At 35.3% G+C, this 27,664-nt stretch overlaps 1 protein-coding gene across 1 annotated transcript in view; it reads left to right on the forward strand.

Moving 5' to 3' along the window:
* LOC149776128 (peroxisomal carnitine O-octanoyltransferase-like) overlaps nt 1-27,664 on the forward strand; it is an 81,635-nt gene that overhangs the window by 17,444 nt on the left and 36,527 nt on the right. The window contains exons 6-10 of the mRNA XM_089942394.1: nt 6,991-7,196; nt 9,259-9,372; nt 14,637-14,738; nt 23,655-23,738; nt 26,777-26,884. Of these exons, the coding sequence (XP_089798520.1) occupies nt 6,991-7,196; nt 9,259-9,372; nt 14,637-14,738; nt 23,655-23,738; nt 26,777-26,884 (614 nt within the window). The remainder of the gene's footprint in view (nt 1-6,990; nt 7,197-9,258; nt 9,373-14,636; nt 14,739-23,654; nt 23,739-26,776; nt 26,885-27,664) is intronic.

Below are 27,664 nucleotides of genomic sequence, written 5' to 3' on the forward strand. Positions count from 1 at the left end.
AGATGTGATTTATGTTGTGTTTAGATATAATTTGAGAGGAAACATTTGTTTGGATTATTCATTGGAATTATAAAATGCTTCTTGGACTCAAATATCATTCTTGGATTATTGTGAATTTATTCAAAGGAGTTCTGGACAATGCCACTGTAATACATTAGAACTTTTGGCAGACAAGCACATTCACATATATGGATTTCATTCAGAACACTTGATTCTTTTGGACTTGGGTAGAACTTTTTAGGATTAGTTTGGATTTGATTCATAAATACCATAAGTTCCTATTAGATTTTCATTTTTGTAACTTTGGAGAATTAAATTATTTAAATTTTACAAAACTTGTTGCCTTTGCTTCTTTCTGTTACTTAGTTTATGATCATAGAGTCATGCTATTGGTCATAGGGACTCAATCCTCAGTTCTAATTTGAAGGTGAGAGATTTTAAAGGTGAGAGATAGGAAGATAAATGTTGAAGTGATCAGAGTGTGATGTCTTAATACTGCACCAGAATCATCTTCTATTGCGAGTGTAGTGGGGCATGTTCCTTTTAGCCACCATCACATCTGGGTAACTTCAAATGGACTTTTTGATGGTGGATATATCCATACTACACCAGTCTTGTGCACTGTTAGAGTTGCACATGAAGAGACTGATTCATGAGATGTTAGCAAATTTGCTTTTGTTGAAAGTGTTTTCACCTTCATTTGCAGTGACCTTCCAGTGTTAGTATGGATTGCCAGGAGATTGTTCTCATGAAGTTTATCAGCCCAGAGGGAGTAAGTCCCCCAGCCATCATTGTTTCACATCACATTCATGGTTGTTACCTTCCAGTCCAGCCTTCATGTGGTCCATGTACACCAGGTAGCAATTAGAGATCAGTTCTATTGATGGGCTTTGCTGCATGCTGACTGATTGTCCCATTATATATGGAACTATACAGAGACCAGTTTCAGCAGTTTGTTTTGCTGGTCAGCCAGCTGTCCATTTGGCTTTCCAGCCTCCCAGCCCTGTGGAATTTACATTGTTGATTGTTTGTCCTCCAGCAAAACTGGAAAGCCTGAAATTATTGGTGTATTTTGTAAACAAATACCACTCAACACCTAGGGCTGATGGGACTACTTTTTCAGTGCTGCTACATATGCTGTTTGTGGTCATGGAAACTTTGCCAGCTTTGGATAAAGCCCAGAATGAGTACAGGGAAACTTTGCCAGCTTTGGACAAAGCCCAGAATGAGTACAGGGAAACTTTGCCAGCTTTGGACAAAGCCCAGAATGAGTACAGGGAAACTTTGCCAGCTTTGGACAAAGCCCAGAATGAGTACAGGGAAACTTTGCCAGCTTTGGACAAAGCCCAGAATGAGTACAGGGAAACTTTGCCAGCTTTGGACAAAGCCCAGAATGAGTACAGGGAAACTTTGCCAGCTTTGGACAAAGCCCGGAATGAGTACAGGGAAACTTTGCCAGCTTTGGACAAAGCCCAGAATGAGTACAGGGAAACTTTGCCAGCTTTGGACAAAGCCCAGAATGAGTACAGGGAAACTTTGCCAGCTTTGGACAAAGCCCAGAATGAGTACAGGGAAACTTTGCCAGCTTTGGACAAAGCCCAGAATGAGTACAAGGAAACTTTTATCTGCCTCCTCACATGGATCAAGCCATAAAAGTGACAGCGTTCAGTTTTAATTGTGCGGTGGAGGAAATTTATCAGATTTCAGTGTCATCTGACCACCCACTGTCTTCCTTAATGAGCCAGAACTAGATGTTCAAAGCCTCAGTAGACACTGAGGACAAGAAAGAACATCCCTACCTTGGCCTGCTCCTGCAGGCTGCGAATTCAGCCATTCTTCCATTGGAGGATGCCATTGTAAAGGTTGGATGCCCATCCTGCTTGTTACATATTAATGTTAATGTGGTTGGGGAAATGTATTCAGGAAAGATTTTTTTTTAGTAAATTGTGTTTCTCTAAGAATACTTGCCTAGTTGCATTATAGTTAAACTTTCAGACCATGAACATTCTGATTTATGTCTTGCTCAGACTAAATTGGTATACAGATAGATAGTTGGTTTATAGCCAGCTAGTGGTGGAAATGGGAGGTAATGGGTTTGTAGCCAGCTAGTGGTGGAAATGGGAGGTAATGGGTTTTTTGCTTTTGTCTAAATGGTATATAGACAGGAAAAGAAAAATATTTCTCTTTCCAGGATTGCTGGGTTCAAGAAGTATGTGGAGTATTTCCTAACATTAATGTCATTGGATAAATTTGAAACACTGATGCCTAACATTAATCTCATTGGATAAATATTAAACACTGATTCCTAACATTAATGTCATTGGATAAATTTGAAACACTGATGCCTAACATTAATCTCATTGGATAAATATTAAACACTGATTCCTAACATTAATGTCATTGGATAAATTTGAAACACTGATGCCTAACATTAATCTCATTGGATAAATATTAAACACTGATTCCTAACATTAATGTCATTTGATAAATGTGTAACACTGATGCCTAACATTAATCTCATTGGATAAATATTCTTGGAGAGACATAATTTACATTAGAATTTACTTTCTCCACCATTCACAGTTATGAAGATTTGAGGATGGTTTTCACATGGGTAAGGAAGAACCCTATAGATTTTGGAGTCAGAAGTCAAAAATTAAGGTTACTGTAACTGAAAGAATGAAAAATGGTTTCCCTGCAAGAACAGTTACCAAATCAACAGAAGAGAAGTGGTTTCCACACAGTAATATTAGTTTTACCAGACAGGCATTGGCCAAACTTTGTGGATGGATGGCACAGTGGTTAAGGAAGAAAGTATCTAGATTTTGTGGTCTAAAGGTCAATGATGATGGTCGCTATGACTGAACTGAGATAAATTGTTTCTGTGCCAAACTTTTAGTCATTGGCCATGTACCTTGGATGACTTGTACATTAGGTAAGAAGGAAGTCTGTTGTTTTGGGGATAAGAGGGTTAGGTCACTGGCTGAATGAAAAAGGTAGTTTCTATATATAGATTTTTGGAGCAAAAGCTTATGGTCATTGTGGAACAAAGAAAAGTTGTTTTGCACTTTTGTTGTGGAGTTAAGTTTTTGACCAAACTTTACGGAGGGCTTGCACTTAGGCTAATAAAGAAATCTATGGATTCTGGTATCTAAAGGTCTGAAATACTGGTCTTGCTAAGTCTCATAAAAAAATATTGGTTTCTGCATATTGCTTTTTGTTAAAATGCATACACATTGAAACCTTTTAATCACTAACCTCCCAAGTCAAACATATCCTACTAGTGCATGTATCAAGGGTTATTAAACAAGGGATGGGAGTATAATTTTCCATTTATGGTATTCTTGTTTGCAGTAGAATGGTCAATTGCTTTTCTCTTTTCTTCTGTTTGTATCAGAGATGCTGCAGGGTGAGTGATTGCATGAATCATACAGAAATATTAACGAATTTGCACACTTTGAGACCATTGATGTACAAGAATTTCCTCAGGTTAGTTTAAACTCATGCATATGAAAATGTACTCTCTCCAGCATACAGTTTGTATTCATCAGTTCACCTGTAACGTGTTTGTTGCTACACAAGTTGAGGTATCAGAGCACTTGTCAAGACATGTCCTTTTTGTAACTGTTTAAACAATTGGATTCTTCATCTTGACATGAACAGTTGTTAACCTAAGTTGTATTGGTACACTCGGCCCAGGAGCAAGCATTCTTTCATAATTTGGCCCTTGCATCAGGCAGTTTGACAAAAATATGTTTGAAAAAATCGGCCTACTAGAAAACATAAAATAGCTGATTCCCAGCATGGTTCATCTATAGACAACGATTTTGTTCAGCAAATAATGGTTGATGAAAGTGATGATAGCAATTTATGTTATGAAGTATATCAGATAGTAGGAGCTGGGAAACAGCTAATGACAGCAATTTAAGTTATGAAGTATACCAGGTAATAGGAGCTGGGAAAGGGTTAATGATAGCAATTTAAGTTATGAAGTATATCAGATAGTAGGAGCTGGGAAAGGGTTAATGATAGCAATTTAAGTTATGAAGTATATCAGACAGTAGGAGCTGGGAAAGGGTTAATGATAGCAATTTAAGTTATGAAGTATATCAGACAGTAGGAGCTGGGAAAGGGTTAATGATAGCAATTTAAGTTATGAAGTATATCAGACATTAGGAGCTGGGAAAGGGTTAATGATAGCAATTTAAGTTATGAAGTATATCAGATAGTAGGAGCTTGGAAAGGGTTAATGAATATACCAATGAGTGATTTTGAATCAGAAAATGGTGTTGAATAGAAGATTGATGTACATTCTGGATGGACAAAACAGATGGCATGCTGGTCGTCCCCCCTCCCCTTTATACAATGTTTCAAAATGTAGAACCAAATTACAATACAGTTTAAAAGCAGAGTGCAATTCTCAGTTCTTTCTCAAACAGTTAGCACTGCTGGATCTTTTGCGATATAGCCCAATATGAGTTAAGATAAATTTAATAAAAAAGAATCTAAAAATGAAATTAGGAAGTACATGTAAATGTATTTATTTGATCAAAATACCTTTTAACAAGCAGACTATGGCATTAATAGACTTAATTGTACTGGTATTGCATCATCAATCCTGCTAAGGAACATCTAACACAAGTATGCACATTGTTCTAATTTATTTGAGTCCAGCAAATTCAAAATAATCAATTTCCATTTTTATTTTTGATGGAGGCATGTTCCTATCAATATGTCCATTCTCTGCTACGTAATTTAGTTTTTAATACAAAAAATAGTAACAACCTTTGTAGACCTTCTAAAATTAGTAACAAAATTAGGATCACTTCACTGCTTTTGGCAGCCAGTTTTCCCAATACGTTGATTTCACTGTGTACATGTATTGTCATACCTCTTCATTCTAGTTGTTGGGGCACCCCTAATCAAAAACTTGTCTGTGTTTCAATACATTGATCTAACTGTGTATATGTATTGTTATTCCTCACCTTTTCAGCAGTTGTGGCATCCCTGAGCAGAAACTTAACCATGTTCCGTGTTTACCATTATGGTTTGCATGATCATAGTTAAAGTACTAATCGGATATCAGAGTTGTCGGTAAATGTAAACTTTCCATGTGCTATAAGTTATAAAGTAGTCCACAATATATAGTGGATAATTGATAACAATCACACTATAGATTGTATGAATATAATTTAGGCATCATGCTGTTATAAAGTTGCCCACAATATATAGTGGATAATTGATAACAATCACACTACAGATTGTATGAATATAATTTAGGCATTATGCTGTTATAAAGTTGCCCACAATATATAGTGGATAATTGATAACAATCACACTACAGATTGTATGAATATAATTTAGGCATCATGCTGTTATAAAGTTGCCCACAATATATAGTGGATAATTGATAACAATCACACTACAGATTGTATGAATATAATTTAGGCATTATGCTGTTATAAAGTTGCCCACAATATATAGTGGATAATTGATAACAATCACACTACAAATTGTATGAATATAATTTAGGCATCATGCTGTTGATTTAATAACACAAGAACAAAATTACAAATAAATATTTGTGATTGGAGAATATGTAACATTTCATTATAATTTTTAACATTGTCATTTTTTGATAACATATTGGGGTTGCCCAACAGGGTATTTAGATGGTTGCCTAGCATTAATTTTAGTTGCCATGGTTTCTTGAGTAGTATACTTTGTACACCCACAAGCCCACCCAACCTCCAATTAACTTCGACCATGGTCTGATTTTCTCTCTTCATTTTATCTGCAAGGTTTAACTTGTGTTTTGTAGCCTCCTTCCTCACTGAGCCAAAATATAGTGGCATTTTGTATGTATTAGTGGGATTAATGCATGTATCGACTGTTGACAGGACAAGTATATCTTACCCATAATACTTTGTATTAAAGTTCTTCTATTAGACTACATCATGAGGTCTGAAGGCAAAAAATAAAATATTCAAAAATAAAAAACTGAAATTTTGAAAATAACATCCTCTTTTGTTGCCTTTAATTTTTCTTATGTTACTTGTTTAAGCTCTAATAAACAGTAACAAAAAAAGAGTAAAAACAACAAGCTTTTGAAAAATTCAACAAATAATTTATTTCCCTGGAAAAAACACTGTATAAAATGAAAAAATAAGAACTTATGGTTTTAAGAATCAAATCCAAAAATAATCCAACAATAATCCATAAATTAATTTTTAGAAGTCTTAACAATGAAATGAATTCAAGTTCAAGTCCCAACGAAAAATCCAAAATGGAAGGCAATGACGTATACTGTAGCCTTTATGGTGGTGTAGCATCTACAGTTCCTTGTAATTCCACAGACAATAATATTCCGGTGTTTGAATTTCCGAATAAAATTTAAATAAATGTCTTTGTCCAAGAATTCTGTATGATGACTCAGATATTTCCAGGAAAAAGAATCAATCTTTTAGAACCCAAATAATTTGAATAAAAATTAAAATATAACTCCAGACTGTCACAACAAAAGGAACACCTTTACATCCCAGTGTTTAGAAGCCCAACTGCCTAATTTCTCTATAAACAAAGGTTATACAGTAACTTGAGATGCAAAACAGATTCTCGGATGAGGGTCACATGATCACATTCTAGAATGGTATAGAAGGTATCTACAAGTCTAATGGCACGTAGTCCAATACAGCCTCGGTTTCACTATTATCATTCACACATTAAAAATGAATTAAAAAAAGAAGTTGTTTACATGATTCTCAATCAAGGCCAGGAACTAGGTGAGCATAAGGTACAAAGTTTGGTGCTTACAACTAACAGTCAAGCCAAATTTCTGGAAAATATCAAATTCCTAGAAACAAAATTACATTACTTTGACATATAATGAAATTAAAAATAAAAAGATTTTTAAAACTTACAAACAGTTAAATTAAATCAAATATACATAACACTTTTTAAAATGGCAAAAATTTACTAATCTATTTGCAGAATCAGAAGGACCTACCCCAACCCATCTGACAGTGCTGTGTAGGGGTCGAATCTATGTGATGGAAGTTTTTCATAGCAATGGAGAACCCTACACAGTACCAGAGCTTCAGAAACAGTTGCAGATGATTAGGGAGCAGTGTGACAATGGCCTCATGGGTCCAGGGATAGGGGCTCTTACAGGGGATAACAGAACTTCATGGGCCAAGGTTAATTACATAATATTTAAATTTTCCTTTTTATCTGTATGGTTTGTAGTGATCTGATTGGTCAGATCATTTTGAATTTCTTTCATTGACACCTGTATAAACAGAAAATTTCATTTCATGTGACCCAGCCCACTGGTGCTCCTTTTGGGACCATTCACAGATTATTTTTTCTTTGTTTCAGTAAATAAGAGGGCAGTATTTTGGAAATTGCCGTTCCTGTGAATGAAGATACTTCATTCAACACAAATAAACTTCCAAAACATAAAGCATAAAGTTTTATTAGAATTTTAAATAATATACTTAGATATAGTTAGGCAGAGCTTTAACATTGTACATCATTCTCCTCATTTTTTACAAGTAGACCTACAATCTAACATTTTCAAAAGCATCTGGCATGATCATGGTGGGGGCCCCGAGTGGCCGAGTGGTCTGAAGCGCTGTCCGTTACGGATCACTGCCATCTCACCTCTGTCTGCGTGGGTTCGAGTCTCGGATTCAGCCAATGTCGGTATGTGAGAAAGCTTGCCAGTAGCTTCTCGTGGGTCGGTGGTTCTTTCCGGGGTTTTCCCGGGTTCTTCCTCCACCATTAATACTGGCCGCCATGTATAGCCTATCGTGTGCTGAAAAATGGCGTTAAACCCTACAACAACAACAACAACAACATGATCATGGTGAGTTGATTATTAAAGCAGTACCAAATAGGTGGGCTTGATATCACATTTAGACAAGTGTGAGCTTCAATACTCTGCTGCCATAATTAGTGTATATACCTAGTGTTTTATTAATAATAGTGCTTCAAGCAATAGTTCTAAGTATTTTAGAGGATTGTTCTTTTGAATTATTATGCTCAGATAAAATGAAACATACTCTCAGGAGGATTTAAGTTATACTATTACTGTCTTAAAACTTAAAACGTCCTGAAAGTATGTTTATCAGCACTTCTTTTAGTAATGGAAACATCGGGAGACATGTATCGACAATAGACATAATCTGATTACTTTCCTTACATCACTATATGAATTAATTATTGGTTCTGGAGACATTTGAGAGAAAAAATGGCCACTCGTGAGGGAACATTTTACATTTTTGTACTAATACGCTGGCTGCTGGTCACGTTAGAGGGGTGGCCGTTCTTGAGGGGTACTTTTGAATACAAACTCATCGGTGCCAAGGGATTCTGGCCGTAAGAAGCAGGTGGCCACTGGTCAGGGGAGGCCATTCAAGAGAGGGACTAGTGTACTCAAATAAGGAATCCATTTTGATAATTATTAAATTTATTTTTAGATATTATTATCTTGTATAATTCTTTCTTTCATTTTCATTATTACTAGTGGTTGAATACCTTATTCATTATTACCAGTGGTTGAATACTTTATTCATTATTACCAGTGGTTGAATACCTTATTCATTATTGCTAGTGGTTGAATACCTTATTCATTATTGCCAGTGGTTGAATACCTTATTCATTATTGCCAGTGGTTGAATACCTTATTCATTATTACCAGTGGTTGAATACCTTATTCATTATTACCAGTGGTTGAATACCTTATTCATTATTACCAGTGGTTGAATACCTTATTCATTATTGCCAGTGGTTGAATACCTTATTCATTATTACCAGTGGTTGAATACCTTATTCATTATTGCCAGTGGTTGAATACCTTATTCATTATTACCAGTGGTTGAATACCTTATTCATTATTGCCAGTGGTTGAATACCTTATTCATTATTGCCAGTGGTTGAATACCTTATTCATTGTTGCCAGTGGTTGAATACCTTATTCATTATTGCCAGTGGTTGAATACCTTATTCATTGTTGCCAGTGGTTGAATACCTTATTCATTATTGCCAGTGGTTGAATACCTTATTCATTGTTGCCAGTGGTTGAATACCTTATTCATTATTGCCAGTGGTTGAATACCTTATTCATTATTGCCAGTGGTTGAATACCTTATTCATTATTACCAGTGGTTGAATACCTTATTCATTATTGCCAGTGGTTGAATACCTTATTCATTATTACCAGTGGCATTCATAAAGGAAATATGCTTTTTTTTCCAGCTACGAAACAGGTTGATTGCAATAAATCCAGTCAACTATGAGAATCTACAGGCCATCGAGTCCAGTATTTATGTTCAGATATTAGATGATGCCAGTCCCACAGATGAGTCAGATGTAAGTATAACCATTCAGATATTAAAAGATGCCAGTCCCACAGATGAGTCAGATGTAAGTATATAGAGGATGCCAGTCCCACATATGAGTCAGATGTAAGTATAGGCATTCAGATATTAAAAGATGCCAGTCCCACAGATGAATCAGATGTAAGTATATAGAGGATGCCAGTCCCACAGATGAGTCAGATATAAGTATATAGATGATGCCAGTCCCACAGATGAGTCTGATGTAAGTATAGGCATTCAGATATTAGATGATGCCAGTCCCACAGAAAAGTCAGATGTTTGTATATGCAGTCTGCATGTTGGTCCCTATGACTTAGAAATCATTGTAATTAACTAACTCTCACTTTTAACCTCCACACAATCCATTTGGGATGCTGTGATATTATATTACTATGTAATATTGAAAATCAAAGTGTCATATTAATAACATCATGTGATATATATATTACCATTAGTTAGATGCAGTATTGTACATATCAGCTTTGTGATATATACAGTAACTGGCTAGTGACAGTATTTTACATATAAAGGGTGTGATATATGCAGTAACTGGCTAGTGACAGTATTTTACATATAAAGGGTGTGATATATGCAGTAACTGGCTAGTGACAGTATTTTACATATAAAGGGTGTGATATATGCAGTAACTGGCTAGTGACAGTATTTTACATATAAAGGGTGTGATATATACAGTAACTGGCTAGTGACAGTATTTTACATATAAAGGGTGTGATATATACAGTAACTGGCTAGTGACAGTATTTTACATATAAAGGGTGTGATATATGCAGTAACTGGCTAGTGACAGTATTTTACATATAAAGGGTGTGATATATACAGTAACTGGCTAGTGACAGTATTTTACATATAAAGGGTGTGATATATACAGTAACTGGCTAGTGACAGTATTTTACATATAAAGGGTGTGATATATACAGTAACTGGCTAGTGACAGTATTTTACATCTAAGGGGTGTGATATATGCATTTTCTCAAGTTAGCGATAGTCAGGTACATAAAGAGTTTCAATATATGCATTATTTCTAGTCACAGACAGCATTGTGTGTGTATATATATATATATACAGTGTGGTATAGTATTGGTTCATTAGAGACAGTATTGTATATTTGAAGGGTTTGATATATAATTTAGTTCTAACTAGAGACAGTGTTGTGCATATAAGGGGAGTGAGATATGCATTAGCTCTAGCTAGAGACAGTATTGTGTTATGTATATTGTGTGCTTGACAAATATCCATAACTGTATTGTGTGCTTAATTTTTATCCATAGTTGTAGATTGGACTTTAACATAATGTAAACATGTTGACGTAGACTTTTGACTTTAGAAGGTTCTAGAAAGCATGCCTGCCTTTTTATCTTGTTTTTAAGTTATAAGTAAGTTCTTTACTGATAATCAAGTCCAAGGTCTAATTTTCTAGAACTTGTTTACAGATTTTATGGGAAAATGACCAACATCTTGGTCATGATATTGTGCCTTAGAGTTTTATATAAGTTTGAAGTTAACAAAATTATTTAATTCCTGCTTTGAGTTCAGTTGAGTTCAGAGGTAATTTGAGAGGAATTGAATATTTAAAAACTATTCAGTGGAATTACAAAGTGCTCATTGACATTTTGGACTAAATCACTATTTTGGTATTATTGTGAATTCATTCAAGGACATTCTGGAGTATATCGTTGTGATATATCAAGGTTATTGGCACATCACCAGATTCAAAACTGGAATTCATTCAGAAAACTCTATACTTTAGGATCATTTGGGATTTAATTCACTACACTGTAAATTTCTTTTCAGTTTTCACTTTGTATTCTTGGTAAATAAATTTATTTGTTGAATGTTACTAAACTTGTTGGTTTGGCTTTTCTGTTACTTAGTTAAAACCAATGTGTCATAACAGTTGTACAAATAAGAGTGTGAGTTTAGAGACAGTATTGTACATATAAGGTAGGGTGAGGGTGGGGGCATTTCTTACTCCTCCATCTGTCCAAGGCAATACCGAAGAATGGACCCTGAGATTTTTGAGCATAGTGTAAAAGATGAATCTCACAGATGTCATTATCAAAAGTCACATACTGATTAACACCTAATGGTTGTTATTATCCTAAGGTCATAGTTAGGACAACTGAAGGATCAGTTTGGGGATTTTCAGGAAAATGGGTCACCTAAACCTTGAGATATGGAGAGGACCCAGATATAGCCAGTGTATAATCCAAACCACTATGGGGCCCTGAGTGGCCGAGTGGTCTAAAGCGTTCTCCGTTACGGATCACTGCTATCTCACCTCTGTCTGCGTGGGTTCGAGTCTTGGATTCGGCCATTGTTGGTATGTGAGAAAGCTTGCCAGTAGCTTCTTGTGGGTCGGTGGTTCTTTCTGAGGTTTTGCTGGGTTCTTCCTCCACCATTAATACTGGCTGCCATGTATAGCCTATTGTATGCTGAAAAATGGCGTTAAACCGCACAACAGCAACAACCAAACCACTCCAATACCTGTGAAAACAAAGTGTTCAGTTTGCGTGCAAGTCAGGACATGTCAAGGTGATGGAGATAAAATGCTTCATAAAGTACAGGAATTTCATCATGCCTGCTTATCACAGGATCACATTGAAAAAGATTTAGTAAGACCCATCACAACTAAGGGAAGACAACATCATGATAAGAACAATAGACATAAGAGAAATATCAGCAAACCCATACCCAGAGTAGATAATGAACAAACTGAGAGAGGCTAATGAAAATTGATGCTCAGAAATTTAGAGGGAACTAATGAAAATTGATTTGAGTACTCTGAGAGCTGCTAACAGCAACATAAACACATTATTTTTCCAGTCATTTGAAACCATAGATATCTGGCCATAAAGTTATTTGAAGATGGGTTATCTCACAAAGATATGTTTGTTCAACTTTTTAATTTGTTTACATGTTTTCATTTCCCAATGAATAGCCTCATCCTTAGTTAGCCTCGGCAAAATGATAGCTGTCTCCAGCTGACCAAACTCTTTAAGTAGATGTAGAATGTAAACAACTATAGCCATGTGTTACTGGCAACAATATTGTTGCGAATTGTTTAGTGTCAGTTGGATATCGAACCAATTTTTTAATACACATTTTATTTGTGTTTTCTAATGGGATGTACATAGAAGAATTTTTAAATATGTGATCTTTTGGATTTTTCATATACATGTACAGTACATAATGAATTATCAATTGTACTACATGAATGTACGTTGTCCATATACAATTATATTTTAGACTAGCTTGTCTTCATATAATCAAAAGCTTGTATTTTTTGCACTTGCTTTTATTACCCCCCCCCTTGCCCACCTCATTTTCTTCAGCCAACTTAACTTGGTTGGTTATAACACGGTTCAGTCAATTGGACTGGTTTTTACAAATTTAAAGATGAAGTAGAAACATTTTTCATTGATTTAGATGAGGTAATACTAATAGGAGACTTCAGCACTGAATACCTTAAATCTGTTAAATCTGTTTATTTTTATTTTTAACTGAAGTTAACAGCTTGTTACAGAAATTAGAAGCAGTCAGCAAGAGTGACTACAACAAGTTCAGTCCTAATTGCTGATATTTATAAAAACTATCCTGAAATATATCAGAAATAAAAGTTGCAACTTATGCATTGTGTGACCATTATTCATTCTATGTCACAAGGCAGTTGCATAAAAGGTTAAAAAAGGTCATCACATTGAACTAAAGTACAGTGATGTCAGCGAAAGAAGCTTCATTAGAAAATGTACCCTTTGAAGTAATTCAGGCTGTACTTAATGAAGGTTTAATACTATGGTACAAATTTTTGGTTGATATTCAGGATAAAAATGTACCAGTTACAAACAAAAAGGATCAAACATCTAAGTCTACTTAAGTGGCTAACACCTGAAGTTAATGAGGTAAGACACCTGAGGGACAAATATGATCGAAAGAAAGACAGGAAAATGTAGATTTTTAGGGAGAAGCAGAGTTAAGTATCTCATTGCTATGATATGTTCAACAGAATAAGAACAATAGGGAAATACTGTCTAAATATGAACTAAATTTGAAAGTGTGTACTCCCAACTCAAGATGAATAGGACAATATGTCCTTTACATTGCTATATGATATAGCTAAAACTTTCAGTATATTTTTATCTAATGTAATTAATAAAATTGGTGTATCACATAAGTCACAATATACTAATCACATTAGTCACAATATACTAATCCTCAGACGTTGGTAAAACACGTAAATAATAAAGTGCCGCATTTTTTCCCCATGACTGGCTACTGAGAAAGAAATATATAACATTCCATGTACTCTCAGAACACCCACATCTACAGGATTAGATTGGACTCAAACATTTTGAAACTTTCTGCTCAGAGAATTTCAAAATGACTCACTTGTCAATTTGAGTTTTCAATTTTCTAGACTTCCTAAAGGTAGCAGAGTATTCCCTGTCTTTAAGAGTGGTGCAAATAATGACCAAAGAAATGGTCAACTTATCTCCATACTTCCTACATTGCCTACAAATTTTGGAAAATTTGTTGCCAAGCAACTTCATAAATATATATCAGAGCATAAATCTTTGACATGCAGATCAATCAGGCTTTTATGCTTCAAATTCCTTAGTTGATGCTGTAAGAAAAATTACTGCAAAATGGCTTGAGGAACTGGATGGTAGAAATGAAGTAGGAATACTCAGTAAGCATAGTTTCCTCATGGGCAATAAATTGGTTTGAATCCTTTCAAAGTAACGGGTTCCAGCAAGTTTGCATTGGGAATGAGGCTTTTCCCCTTTCAGGTGTACAGTAATGCTCCATTTAATATCACTATTGATACAAACTTTTGATACAGATCTTTAACCAATTACCTAATAGTGCATTTTGGTTGGTGCCATAAAATGGAATGATAATTAATGAAACAAAATGTTTGATGATGGGTTCCTGTCATTGATTAGTCGTATATAGGTTGAATATAAGTAAAAATAAGAAAATGAATTCTTTGATCAAGAATCCTTTACAAGGATTTTCTGGTAAAAAAAATGTTCTCCTTTGTGGACAGGTGTCATTTATGTAGATGTTAAATGTTTAAATGAAATTACCGGTAGGTGTTCACATATGTTCTTTGTAAGCATATGTCCCTGTTTAAGAGGCATACCTAAACTAGAAATCAAACAAAATGGATGTTTTCTCTTTGTAATGACATGTTCTGTATGGATGTATTAAGATGAAAAGTATTATTTCTTTCAGATTTTCTACCATTCATTGGCAGGAGACTCTACCAACCGCTGGTTTGATAAAGCTATTTCTCTAATATCCTACAAAAATGGGGTTTTTGGCTCAAACTGTGATGTAAGTATGAAATACACTGCACAACATTTGATAGATAATATAGAGATAAGCAGTTGAAAAAATCAGTGTTAAGAGCTCCAAATGCATGTGCAGAATGATGTGTGCCAATGCCACTGCCTGTCTCATTTGCAAAACAATATAACATTACACATTGAACTTACAGGTAAGTCCTGTTAAAATTACACTTAAATTAACACCTTTGAGTCACAGAAAGGTATGCTGACAAGATACCTCTTGAGAATTTCCCAGTGTCAGCATGAGTAACAGTTCTAGTTTATGATAAACGTATGATATATATTAGTTCAACTAATGTCATACTCTGTAAAAGATAATCATCAGGTTTACAGTTGGTTTGGTCATTAAAAGCCATTGTAAATCATGTAATTGAGACTTGTAAAAAAATATTTTGTAAAATCACTTGTCTCAAGGTCATTAGTGTAACATTAAGACAAAGGATAAGTAATTTTTGTTTCGCAAACAAATAAAACATTTTAGATGTCATTTTATTCACTGAAGTCTTTCATCACAAAATGAACTTGCATGATCAAGGTGTACGTATTGATCAGTTTACAGACAGTTACCTTATATCATCAAAGAAGCCAGAATATAGAAAATGGTAAATGGCATGCTACAAAAGATAACTATTTACTGTTCCCCTGAATGCTCCAAAATAAATGCAGAATGTAAGACATCTAATTTTCTCTACAGCTATGTTACCCAATCAAAATACATTAAGAGTACATCAACTACAGTATAACATGTTGTGAGAGACTGCCCCTTCTGCCAGCAAAAGACAATCTCTATAGACAGGTGGTCTCTCATAACAGGTATGTACAAAAAGACAATCTCTATAGACAGGTGGTCTCTCATAACAGGTATGTACAAAAAGACAATCTCTATAGACAGGTGGTCTCTCATAACAGGTATGTACAAAAAGACAATCTCTATAGACAGGTGGTCTCTCATAACAGGTATGTACAAAAAGACCAATTTTCAAGGTCCAGTTTCAGAACAATTTAAAGAAAAATAACCACAATCACTGCACATATATTCCTTTCTTTATTAATAGTTCTTGATAAAATATTGTATGCATTCATCTGAAAACAAAATCATATAGCAACAAAGAGATACTTAATTTGAAGATCACATGTACATGTATTAGCATGTGAAATCATTTCTGATTAACTCCTTTTCCCTTAAAACACCATAAAATTTGTTTTACCGATGTTTAAACTGCTGTTTTGCGAGTGGTTTACTCTTTTTCACTTTTTCAGTTACAGTAATTATTTTCTCCAGTATTAAAATTTGTCTCTTTTTAGTTGGAGGTACTTCCATTGCTATTAAGGTACTAGGGGTTAGCATTATTTGTGCTCATTTGCGTTTGTGTGATTAGAATTTTTAACGTAGCTTTTAACAATTTTTCGGTTATATCACTATGATATCTGAAGTGTGGCAGTTTATAGTGATGTCTAGCACTGGGGCATCATGCTACAGACATGTAGCATGATGTTCCACTCAGTCATATTATCCTGACACCAGGCTGCCCAGTCCTAACACTAACTTCTTAACGCTGAACATCAAGCAAGGCAGCTGTTAGTACCATTTTTATAAGTCTTTGGTATGACTCTGCGGGGGATCAAACCCATGACCTCCTGCATTTGAGGCAGATGCTCCAACCACTATGCCACTGGGGTGGCTATCCTCAGTTGTAATATTGACTGTAAAGATGTTCTTGACAAGGATTTGGGGAAATATGAAAATTTTATTCATGTACATTGTGTATCTAACAGTTAATAAAAAAAAGAGCTGTTTATTCCAGAAAGAGAATAATTTACTCAGAGACAAAAGCCATCAGCTTAATTCAAAGAAATTAACTCTATAGGCTAAGTGTGTAACCCATTCACACCAACTTGAATAGACGACAGCTTGGTGATTGGGATGTAATCACTGTAAATTAACATCAGTGGTGGGGGGGAGAACAAACATCACAAGCCTTTAACACTATCAGTCAAATCCTACAAACAATTCTCACTTGCTGGTTTAATAGACTCTAAAGACAAAACAATATACACGACCACTGCCTTAATTTTGGCACTACAAGGGCAATTCATGACATGTACATTAGCCTGGTTTACAGACTGTACTATCTCTGTGTACAAAGCGGTAGCCAGACTCCGTTTTTTTGTTGTTGTTCTTTTTATGTTTGTTTTTATCAGAACAGTCTTTACTATTCAAGCGGTTGTTGCTACAAATGATTGCATAAAGATCAGTGGTGTCTGTCTCTGTTGTCACAATATGGTCGTTTGTAAGGGTACTTGGTCTTACACATACATATGAGTGTTAGCAACGAAAAGGCAGAGAACCAGGCTAAGTGCTGGAATAATCTACCTATACTTCAGTCTGATTTACAATAGAAAATATAAATACTATAAGCAAACCTAAACTATTTCAGATAGCCAGTCTATTTTTTGGGCTGGGGGTGGTTTTTTTAATATTTTTAGAACAGTGTAAGCACTGATTGTTACAGGAATCAAACAAAGGTTGGCAGAGTTTAATACCATTTTTGCGATGTGGTTGTTCATGCAGTGGTGAAATGCTTGTTGCATTCAGCAGGTGGTCGCTCATGACAGAGCGTTTATATAATAAAATTGATCCAGTGCATTACAATTGTGGTCAGAAATGACAGGTGGTCACTCATAGCAGAACCACTCCGGTGACCTAGTGGTTAGAGCGTCCGCCTCAGATGTGGGATGTTGTAGGTTCGATCCCCGGCCAAGTCATACTAAAGACTTACAAAAAAGGTACTAACTGCTGCCTTGCTTGGCACTCAGCATTAAGAGGTTAGTGTTAGGACTGGTTGGCCTGGTGTCAGGATAATGTGTCTGGGTGGGACATCATGCTGCATATCTGTGGCATGATGCCTCAGTGCTAGATATCACTATAAACTGTCATACTGCAGATGCCATAGCAATATGACTGAATTTTTAAAAAAGCTACGTTGAAAATCCAAATCACACACACACACACTCATAGCAGAGGTCGTTCATAACAGGTTTTACTGTACCCCACAAATCCAGACCTCACAATAATAATACATTAGGAGTATATCTGCTTCCTTGCAAATTCAATCCTCACAAGCATAAAAAGATGTATGTCACATTATTTCAGTAGTTTTAGCAGCAGAAGTGATAAAAGTTGTCTGCTTGCTAAGGTTGATGTCAGAGAAGAGTGGTCTCCCTTTGAGTTGATGTATTGGTGCCAGATATGATCAGTTCATCATCAGTTAGTACTGAAGTGGATATGCATATTCTTTGTTTGAGTTATTGCCTTTTTGTCTTGCAACTTACTGCAGTGTGAAATAAAATCTTTTGAGTATAATTAGTCTCAAGTTTTTTAATAGATTGCCATCAAACTTTGTAAATGTTATGATCTCTTCTGAAGATTTATTAAGCAAAGTTGTCTGGTTGCCCTAAATTTCCATAGTTCCATTTGCACTGTAGTTCAGATTTTGTATGTCATGTACAGTCACAAATTCTTTAAAACAATTATAAAATGAAGTTCAGCCAGCTTTGTGTCTTAATAATATATCATTATCTATAAAAGCTGACATTTACAGGAAATGGGCTCAACAATGTTGTGATAGAAGTTTGGGCTTCACACGTCTGTCAAGTTCTTCTCTTTGATGAATATAACCAGACATAATTGTCAAGATCATAACATGTTCAGCATAGGCTAAATATAGATTTTGTGGATTAACACACACACAGAAATTAATCTTGAACAAAAAAAGTTTACCAGACAAAGACTGAAAAATCACGTGACAATAATCTATTGCTTCCTTTATGAAGAAGGAAGTTCATCCACTCTACAAAAGTTTTGTCTGCATAATTAAATCACATACAGTTAGCAACATCCGAATAAATCATTACCAAACATTAACATGTCATCATGTAAACGGAGACATATTACTTTAGAGTAAAGTCAGTTATTCTACTCAATGACATCAGTGGGGTGTAGAGGGGGACTTATAGAATAATTTTATGCAGAAAAGACTCGAATAAACAATGTCATAACTGATAAGGAGGTTATTCAGCAGCAGTGGAAATGGAAAGAGAATTTTGTATGTACCAAGATTTAAATGATGTTTTTGAATGGTTTTGCAACGTGCATGACAACGATACCCGCTCGCATATCACACTTACATCAAGAATAAGAACTATTAATGTATATTCAGTTGAAATAAGAGTATTCTTAAGACAAGAAGAACATTTTGATAATTAATTTTACTTTTAAGCGAAGATATTAAATGCTTTGAAGTATGTAGCTTTCTTACTATGTACATTACATATACTCCTCACCAAAAAAATTTAGTCCCCCTCTTGAAAGGCCACCTATCTTATAAGGCCACTTTCCCAGTGTAGATGGGGTGGCCATATAAGAGGGGGACCACTGTATAGTTACAATCAGTACAGTCATTCATTCATTAGCTCACACTGTGTATATTGATCACTACCATATGCTTGCCTGAATAAGTAAACTCTGTGGGATTTTGTTTCTACAATCACAGCAGAGTAGTGTCAAAGGCTGGGGCTTTTGGGCCTTTTTTGGAAACCCTTTGGGGCCATTCCATCTGGACAAGACTCTTACCCCCCCCATGCTGACTGGCTCACTCAAAGGTGGTAAAAGAGCAAAGCTCCACTTTCATACTACTCATAGACAGCAGTAACGAGAGAGTACTGTATCATGTACTGCACTATAAGGCACTGTCACTATAAGGTGGTATTCTTTGTGACTCCCATGGACCGTGTTATAATGTGGGCATCCTATAATGTTCTGGTAGATCCAAGTACACAGCATCTGTCATGGACAGTGTTATAATGTGGGCATCCTATAATGTTCTTGTAGATCCAAGTACACAGCATCTGTCAGTCAATCCACCTTAATGTCAATCTGTATAGCCCATCTTTCATTCAGTCCAATCAGTCAATCCATATAATCTATCAATCAACCCAAATAACTCATCTGTCAGTCAGTCCATGTAACTCATCTGTCAGTAAATCTATGTAACTCAGCTGTCAATCGATGTAGCTCATCTTTATGTCAATCTGTGTAGCTCATCTTTATGTCAATCTGTGTAGCTCATCTTTATGTCAATCTGTGTAGCTCATCTTTATGTCAATCTGTGTAGCCCATGTTTCGTTCAATCCATATGACCTATCAGTCAATCCATATAATCTATCATTCAATCCAAATAACTCATCTGTCAGTCAATCCATGTAACTCATCTGTCAGCCAATTTTTATAACTCATCTGTCAATCTATGTAGCTCATCTTTATGTCAATTTTTTAAACTCATTTTTATGTCAATCTGTGTAGCTCATCTTTATGTCAATTTTTTAAACTCATCTTTATGTCAATCTGTGTAGCCCATCTTTCATTCAATCCATGTGACCTATCAGTCAATCCATATAATTTATCAATCAATCCAGATAACTCATCTACAAGTCAGTCCATGTATCTCATCTGTCAGTCTGTGTAACTCATCCATCAGTGGATCCATCTTTATGTCTGTATGTGTAGTCCATCTTTCATTTAATCCATGTGACCTATCAGTCAGTCCATAAAATCTATCAATCAATCCAGATAACTCAACTGTCAGTCAATATATGTAACTCGTCTGTCAGTCAATCCATATAACTCATCTGTCAGTCAATCCATGTAACTTATAATTCAGTCAGTCCATATAACCCACCTATCAGTCAATCCATATAACCTATCTATCAGTCAATCCATGTGAACTCATCTTTCAATCAATCCATATAACCTCTCAATCAGTCAATCCCTATAACTTGTCTATCAGTCAATCACTATAAACCAACTATCAGTCAATCCATGTCATATCTCTCAGTCAATCCATGTAACTCATCTTTCAGATAATTCTTATAGACTGTCTATCAGTCAATCCAAGTATTATATCTGTTAGTCAATCCATGAACCTTGTCTTTTAGTCAATCTATATAACCTGTCAGTCAATCCATGTAAGTCATTTTTCCGCCAATCCGTATAACCTATCCAACAGTCAATCCAAATAAACTGTGTCAGTCAATTCATATAATCCATCCATCAATCCATATAACTCATCTTTCAATAATCCATATAACCTGTCTATCAGTCAATCCATATAATCCATCAGTCCATCCATATAATCCATCAGTCCATCCATATAATCCATCATAATCCATCAGTCAATGCATATAATCCATCTGTCAATCCATATAATTCATCTTTCAATCAGTCCATATAACCTATCAGTCAACCCATATAATGTCAATGTGTATAATCCATCAGTCAATGCATATGATCTATTGCTTATTCCATATAATCCAGCAATGCATATAATCCATCAGTCAATGCATATAATCCATCAGTCAATGCGTGTAATCCATCAGTCAGTGGATATAATCCATCAGTCAATCCATATAATCAATCAGTCAATGCATGTAATCCATCAGTCAATGCATATAATCCATCAGTCAATGCATATAATCCATCAGTCAATCCATATAATCCATGAGTGAGTGCATATAATCTATCAGTCAATGCATATAATCCATCAGTCCATCCATATAATCCATCAGTCAATGCATGTAATCCATCAGTCAGTCCATATAATCCATCAGTGAGTGCATATAATCCATCAGTCAATGCATATAATCCATCAGTCAATCCATATAATCCATTAGTCAGTGCATATAATCCATCAGTCAATCCATATAATCCATCAGTCATTGCATGTAATCCATCAGTCAATGCATATAATCGATCAGTCAATCCATATAATCCATCAATCAATGCATGTAATCCATCAATCAACGCATTTAATCCATCAGTAAATCCATATAATCCATCAGTCAATCCATGTAATCCATCAATCAATGCATGTAATCCATCAATCAATGCATGTAATCCATCAGTCAATGTATATAATCCATCAGTCAGTGCATATAATCCATCAGTCAATCCATATAATCCATCACTCAATGCATGTAATCCATCATTCAATGCATATAATCCATCAGTCAATCAATATAATCCATCAGTCAATCCATGTAATCCATCAATCAGTGCATGTAATCCATCAGTCAATGTATATAATCCATCAGTCAATGCATATAATGTATCAGTCAATCCATATAATCCATCAGTCAATGCATGTAATCCATCAGTCAATGCATATAATCCATCAGTCAATCCATATAATCCATCAATCAATGCATGTAATCCATCAGTCAATCCATATAATCCATCAGTCAGTGCATATAATCCATCAGTCAATCCATATAATCCATCACTCAATGCATGTAATCCATCAGTCAATGCATATAATCCATCAGTCAATCCATATAATCCATCAGTCAATCCATGTAATCCATCAGTCAATGTATATAATCCATCAGTCAGTGCATATAATGTATCAGTCAATCCATATAATCCATCAGTCAATGCATGTAATCCATCAGTCAATGCATATAATCCATCAGTCAATCCATGTAATCCAATCAATGCATGTAATCCATCAGTCAATGTATATAATCCATCATTCAATGCATATAATCCATCAGTCAATCCATATAATCTATCAGTCAATCCCTATAATATATTGGTTAATCCATATAATCCATCAGTCAGTGCATATAATCTATCAGTCAACCCATATAATCCAACAGTCAATGCATATAATCCATCAGTCAGTCCATGTAATCCATCAGTCAACCCATATAATCCATCAGTCAATGCATATAATCCATCAGTCAACCCATATAATCCATCAGTCCATGCATATAATCCATCAGTCAACCCATATAATCCATCAGTCAATGCATATAATCCATCAGTCAGTACATATAATCCATCAGTCAATGCATATAATCCATCAGTCAATGCATATAGTCCATCAGTCAGTGCATGTAATCCATCAGTCAATGCATATAATCCATCAGTCAATCCATATAATCCATCAGTCAGTGCATATAATCCATCAGTCAGTGCATATAATCCATCAATCAATGCATATAATCCATCAATCAATACATATAATCCATCAGTCAGTGCATGTAATCCATCAGTCAACCCATATAATCCATCAGTCAATGCATATAGTCCATCAGTCAACCCATATAATCCATCAGTCAACCCATATAACCCATCAGTCAATGCATATAATCCATCAGTCAATCCATATAATCCATCAGTCAATGCATATAATCCATCAATCAATGCATATAATCCATCAGTCAGTGCATGTAATCCATCAGTCAGTGCATATAATCTATCAGTCAGTCCATATAATCCATCAGTCAGTGCATATATTCCATCAGTCAGTGCATGTAATCCATCAATCAGTGCATGTAATCCATCAGTCAATGCATATAATTTATCAGTCAATCCCTATAATATATTGGTTAATCCATATAATCCATCAGTCAGTGCATATAATTTAAATTCTGCTTGCACTGACTGAATGATGATTATCATATTTGGTAAAATTTCTAGTGAAGGTTTCAGATCCTGGATGCATCACAAATTAGAATGTGAGCATAAATAAGTGGGACGGTACAAGTTTTTTATTGTCATAGGTCTTGTGTGATCTTGCTTACAGTAGAACCAGAACTATATCTGTATTGATACAGAGAGGAAAATTATGTTTGGTATGCTGTTCTCTGAGAGTGAGTAGAGATGACAACAATATTTTATGGTCATGGGTGTAGCTCCAGAAAAGGAGTGGTGCTTGGGGGTACATAGGTCAAAAATCAAAAGAGTTTGTATGCAGAAGTGCAGTTATTTGTGATGGCTTCCATCTCATGGGTATTTTGTTTTGTTTTCTTTGTTTATGCCTAAATATTTCCTACATTTCAGCATACCCCATTTGATGCCATGGTACTCGTAGCCAGTATATACTACTGTGATCTCAGCACTCGCCAGAACAAGGGCAAATGGCAGGTAAGTATATAAATTAACTTTATAATCCTTGACGGTAATTTTACATGATATGGGATGTGCATGTGTCACACTACTCCTCAGCCATTCAAAATATAGACTGTAAGGCTTGGGATATGATTGGGTTGGTCTGTAGATATGCAAGTTGGTTTTAGAATCATGATCCAGTCTCTTGGGACATAGTTTGGGGATTTTGATCAGGACATGGTAAGCACAACTTAGAAGAGCATGGCGTTTTGTTTTGATGTGATGTCTCAGTTGGAAGGAAGCAAAGAAGGGACAAAACAAATGGGCTTGGTGTTAGAGGGGCAGCCACTGAACTCGTTTGTACAGGAAATGGCTGTAACATCTGGTACATCAGAAATGCAAAATAAGTGAATTACCACTTAACATTCCAGATGCCACTGCTTTCCATCTCATTTAGATTTTACCTCTTTGGGTCACATAGTCAGAACTTGAAAATAACTTCTAAAATATACATCCAGCATTTAATTGGTATTCAGTTTTCATTAGATCTAATAACATGAAATTAGAGTTGTAGAATTAATCTGCTGCTTAGATCATTGTTTCACAGAAGACTGCATAAATTTAGAGAGAACATACCGGTTGTATCTGCCAGTACATAAATTTAGAGAGAACATACCGGTTGTATCTGCCAGTACATAAATTTAGAGAGAACATAACCGGTTGTATCTGCCAGTACATAAATTTAGAGAGAACATACCGGTTGTATCTGCCAGTACATAAATTTAGAGAGAACATACCGGTTGTATCTGCCAGTACATAAATTTAGAGAGAAAATACCGGTTGTATCTGCCAGTACATAAATTTAGAGAGAACATACCTGTTGTATCTGCCAGTACATAAATTTAGAGAGAACATACCGGTTGTATCTGCCAGTACATAAATTTAAAGAGAACATACTGGTTGTATCTGCCAGTACATAAATTTAAAGAGAACATACCAGTTGTATCTGCCAGTACATAAATTTAGAGAGAACATACCGGTTGTATCTGCCAGTACATAAATTTAAAGAGAACATACCGGTTGTATCTGCCAGTACATAAATTTAAAGAGAACATATCGGTTGTATCTGCCAGTACATAAATTTAGAGAGAACATACCGGTTGTATCTGCCAGTACATAAATTTAAAGAGAACATACCGGTTGTATCTGCCAGTACATAAAGTTAGAGAGAACATCCCGGTTGTATCTGCCAGTACGTAAATTTAGAGAGAACATGCCAGTTGTATCTGCCAGTACAATAAGCCATGGGAGAACTGGGTTTACAGTTTGCATTTGGACTCGACTTTTAAGCAAGTACAGATGGTACTTTTTCGTATTTATTACATTGCTGATGTTTAAAAACCTAAATCATCATAAGTGTTGTGTCAGGGTTTTTTTGTGTTTTTTTTACCTATTGGTACCATATGGAGTTTTATTTTGTTAGCCATGAGAATTTTGCAAACCTATCCAGACCTTCAGATTTATTTGTGTAGCCTGTGAATTAATCTGTGTGATACTTCCCATTCTGACTTATAGGTGTAGCCTGTGAATTAATCTGTGTGATAATTCCCATTCTGACTTACAGGTGCAGCCTGTGAATTAATCTGTGTGATAATTCCCATTCTGACTTATAGGTGCAGCCTGTGAATTAATCTGTGTGATAATTCCCATTCTGACTTATAGGTGTAGCCTGTGAATTAATCTGTGTGATACTTCCCATTCTGACTTATAGGTGTAGCCTGTGAATTAATCTGTGTGATACTTCCCATTCTGACTTATAGGTGTAGCCTGTGAATTAATCTGTGTGATACTTCCCATTCTGACTTATAGGTGTAGCCTGTGAATTAATCTGTGTGATACTTCCCATTCTGACTTATAGGTGTAGCCTGTGAATTAATCTGTGTGATACTTCCCATTCTGACTTATAGGTGTAGCCTGTGAATTAATCTGTGTGATAATTCCCATTCTGACTTATAGGTGTAGCCTGTGAATAAATCTGTGTGATAATTCCCATTCTGACTTATAGGTGTAGCCTTAGCATTATTCTTAGAAATGCATGTGAAAATACTTCCTTTTCAGAGGAATGAAACAAAACCAAAATATTCTGTAACATTGCAAGTAAAAAACAAGTTAGGTCATTCTTTTTCTTATTTGCTATTTAGAAAACATTACAAGTTTTGTGTTGGTCACAGCTTTAGGAAACAGTACAAGTTCTGTATTTTTCAAAGCTTCAAAATTGTGCACAGTAATGCATCCTTATCTCTTATCTTTAGATTACCAGGCCATAAGGTCAGGTGAATTTATGGTATGATCCATCGACTGTATATCGTCTGTCAGTGTTTGGCACTTCCAACGTCTCAAAAAAACACAACAGGTTTTAACAAAATTTAGCAGGAAGCATCCTGTCATGAAGGTGTGTCAGACTTGTATAAATTAAGCTAATTTGTCAACAAAAATGTCTGTAGTTACTAGGAATACACATTTACTTTTACATTATTTAGAATCTAGTTGACAAAATTTAATCAGATTTGGCAAAAAGCATTCTGGCAGTAAGGCTACTCAAATGATATCTATCCACAATCAAATAATAGTACTACTGAACCTAAAAAAAGACTCAACGTAACTTGACCAAATTTGACAGCATCCATGCATTAAACTTTTTAATTTTTACAAACAGTATTGATTGGCCACTCTTATTAAAAATAGAAAAGAAAACTTTGAATGATGTTTTAAAAAATCTTTGAACAATTTTTAACCAAATTTGACATAAAGAATTTTGGCATGAAGTCCTATAAGATTTTGTATAAATTATGCAGTTCAGATGTTAATTTGGCCACCATTACTAAAAGTGGAAAAACCTTGAACGACTTTCTCTCAAAAACCACTGTTCAGAAAATATCCTTGCATAAAAGCATTTCATGTTTGTACAAATTCAGTCCAGATTCAGATACTGTTACAAGAAATATAAAACCTTTAAATATGTCAACTGGAATTGGTTTTAGGTGTATGTCACGTACATGAATTGTTTATTTCAGGGCAAAACAGAGGTTGGTGAACTGCCTGCCCCTCGAGAACTGGTGTTTCAGCTAGACAGCACAATCCTGGAGGGAATCCAAAATGCCAAACAGGTTTACTCGGAATTGGTATGTATTGAAGTTTTGAGTTCTATTACAGTTCTGGACACAAATTTGCGCAATATATCCTGTAACTCTTTCATTCTCTGAGTGCCATTATTCTGGACAAGAATGATTTTATATGTGTACACAATTTTTATTTGTACACTCAATGCAATTGTTCATGTACACAACACAGTTTTATATGTACACTGCAGTTTTATATGTACACTCTGCAATATATGTACACTCTGCATTATTATATGTACACTCATTGTTTGATATATACACTCAATGCAATATTTCATGTACTTTATCCCATGATTCTCTACCACGTGTGACCTGATGGTGTTCTTTTTTGGGGTGAGGCTGTGTTCAGTGCTATGATATTTAAACACTAAGCCATTTTGGCAGACTATGGTTTATATCTAAATATACACATACTGTCCACCTCTCCAAGTTCTACACTACAATTTAGCTACATTGTTTCATGATATGGTTGTCCACTCTAATAATATCCATCTCTCAGTTATATATCTATTAGATATTCTATCTCTTCTGTTCTGTTAAGTCCCCATGTTATATCTGTCTCAGTCTTTATTTCCCTCCCTACCTTTGTTTGTGTCTTAAGTCCCTATCTTCTTTATTCTTCTGTCTCTCTCATCCTCTAAATAGTTCCTTTATGAGATTCTCTATTAAGCATCTTGTATCTCATAACTCCATCTGCTCTCTATCCCTGTCTCTGTGTCTTAAGTCCCCAGCTTGGATGTCTCTGTTTCTGTCTATTCTCTTCTTCTATCTATGTATCTA

The sequence above is a fragment of the Sinohyriopsis cumingii genome, chromosome 18 (assembly GCF_028554795.1).
Source record: "Sinohyriopsis cumingii isolate HCF-2022 chromosome 18, ASM2855479v2, whole genome shotgun sequence".
In the NCBI taxonomy this organism is placed as follows: Eukaryota; Metazoa; Mollusca; class Bivalvia; order Unionida; family Unionidae; genus Sinohyriopsis; species Sinohyriopsis cumingii.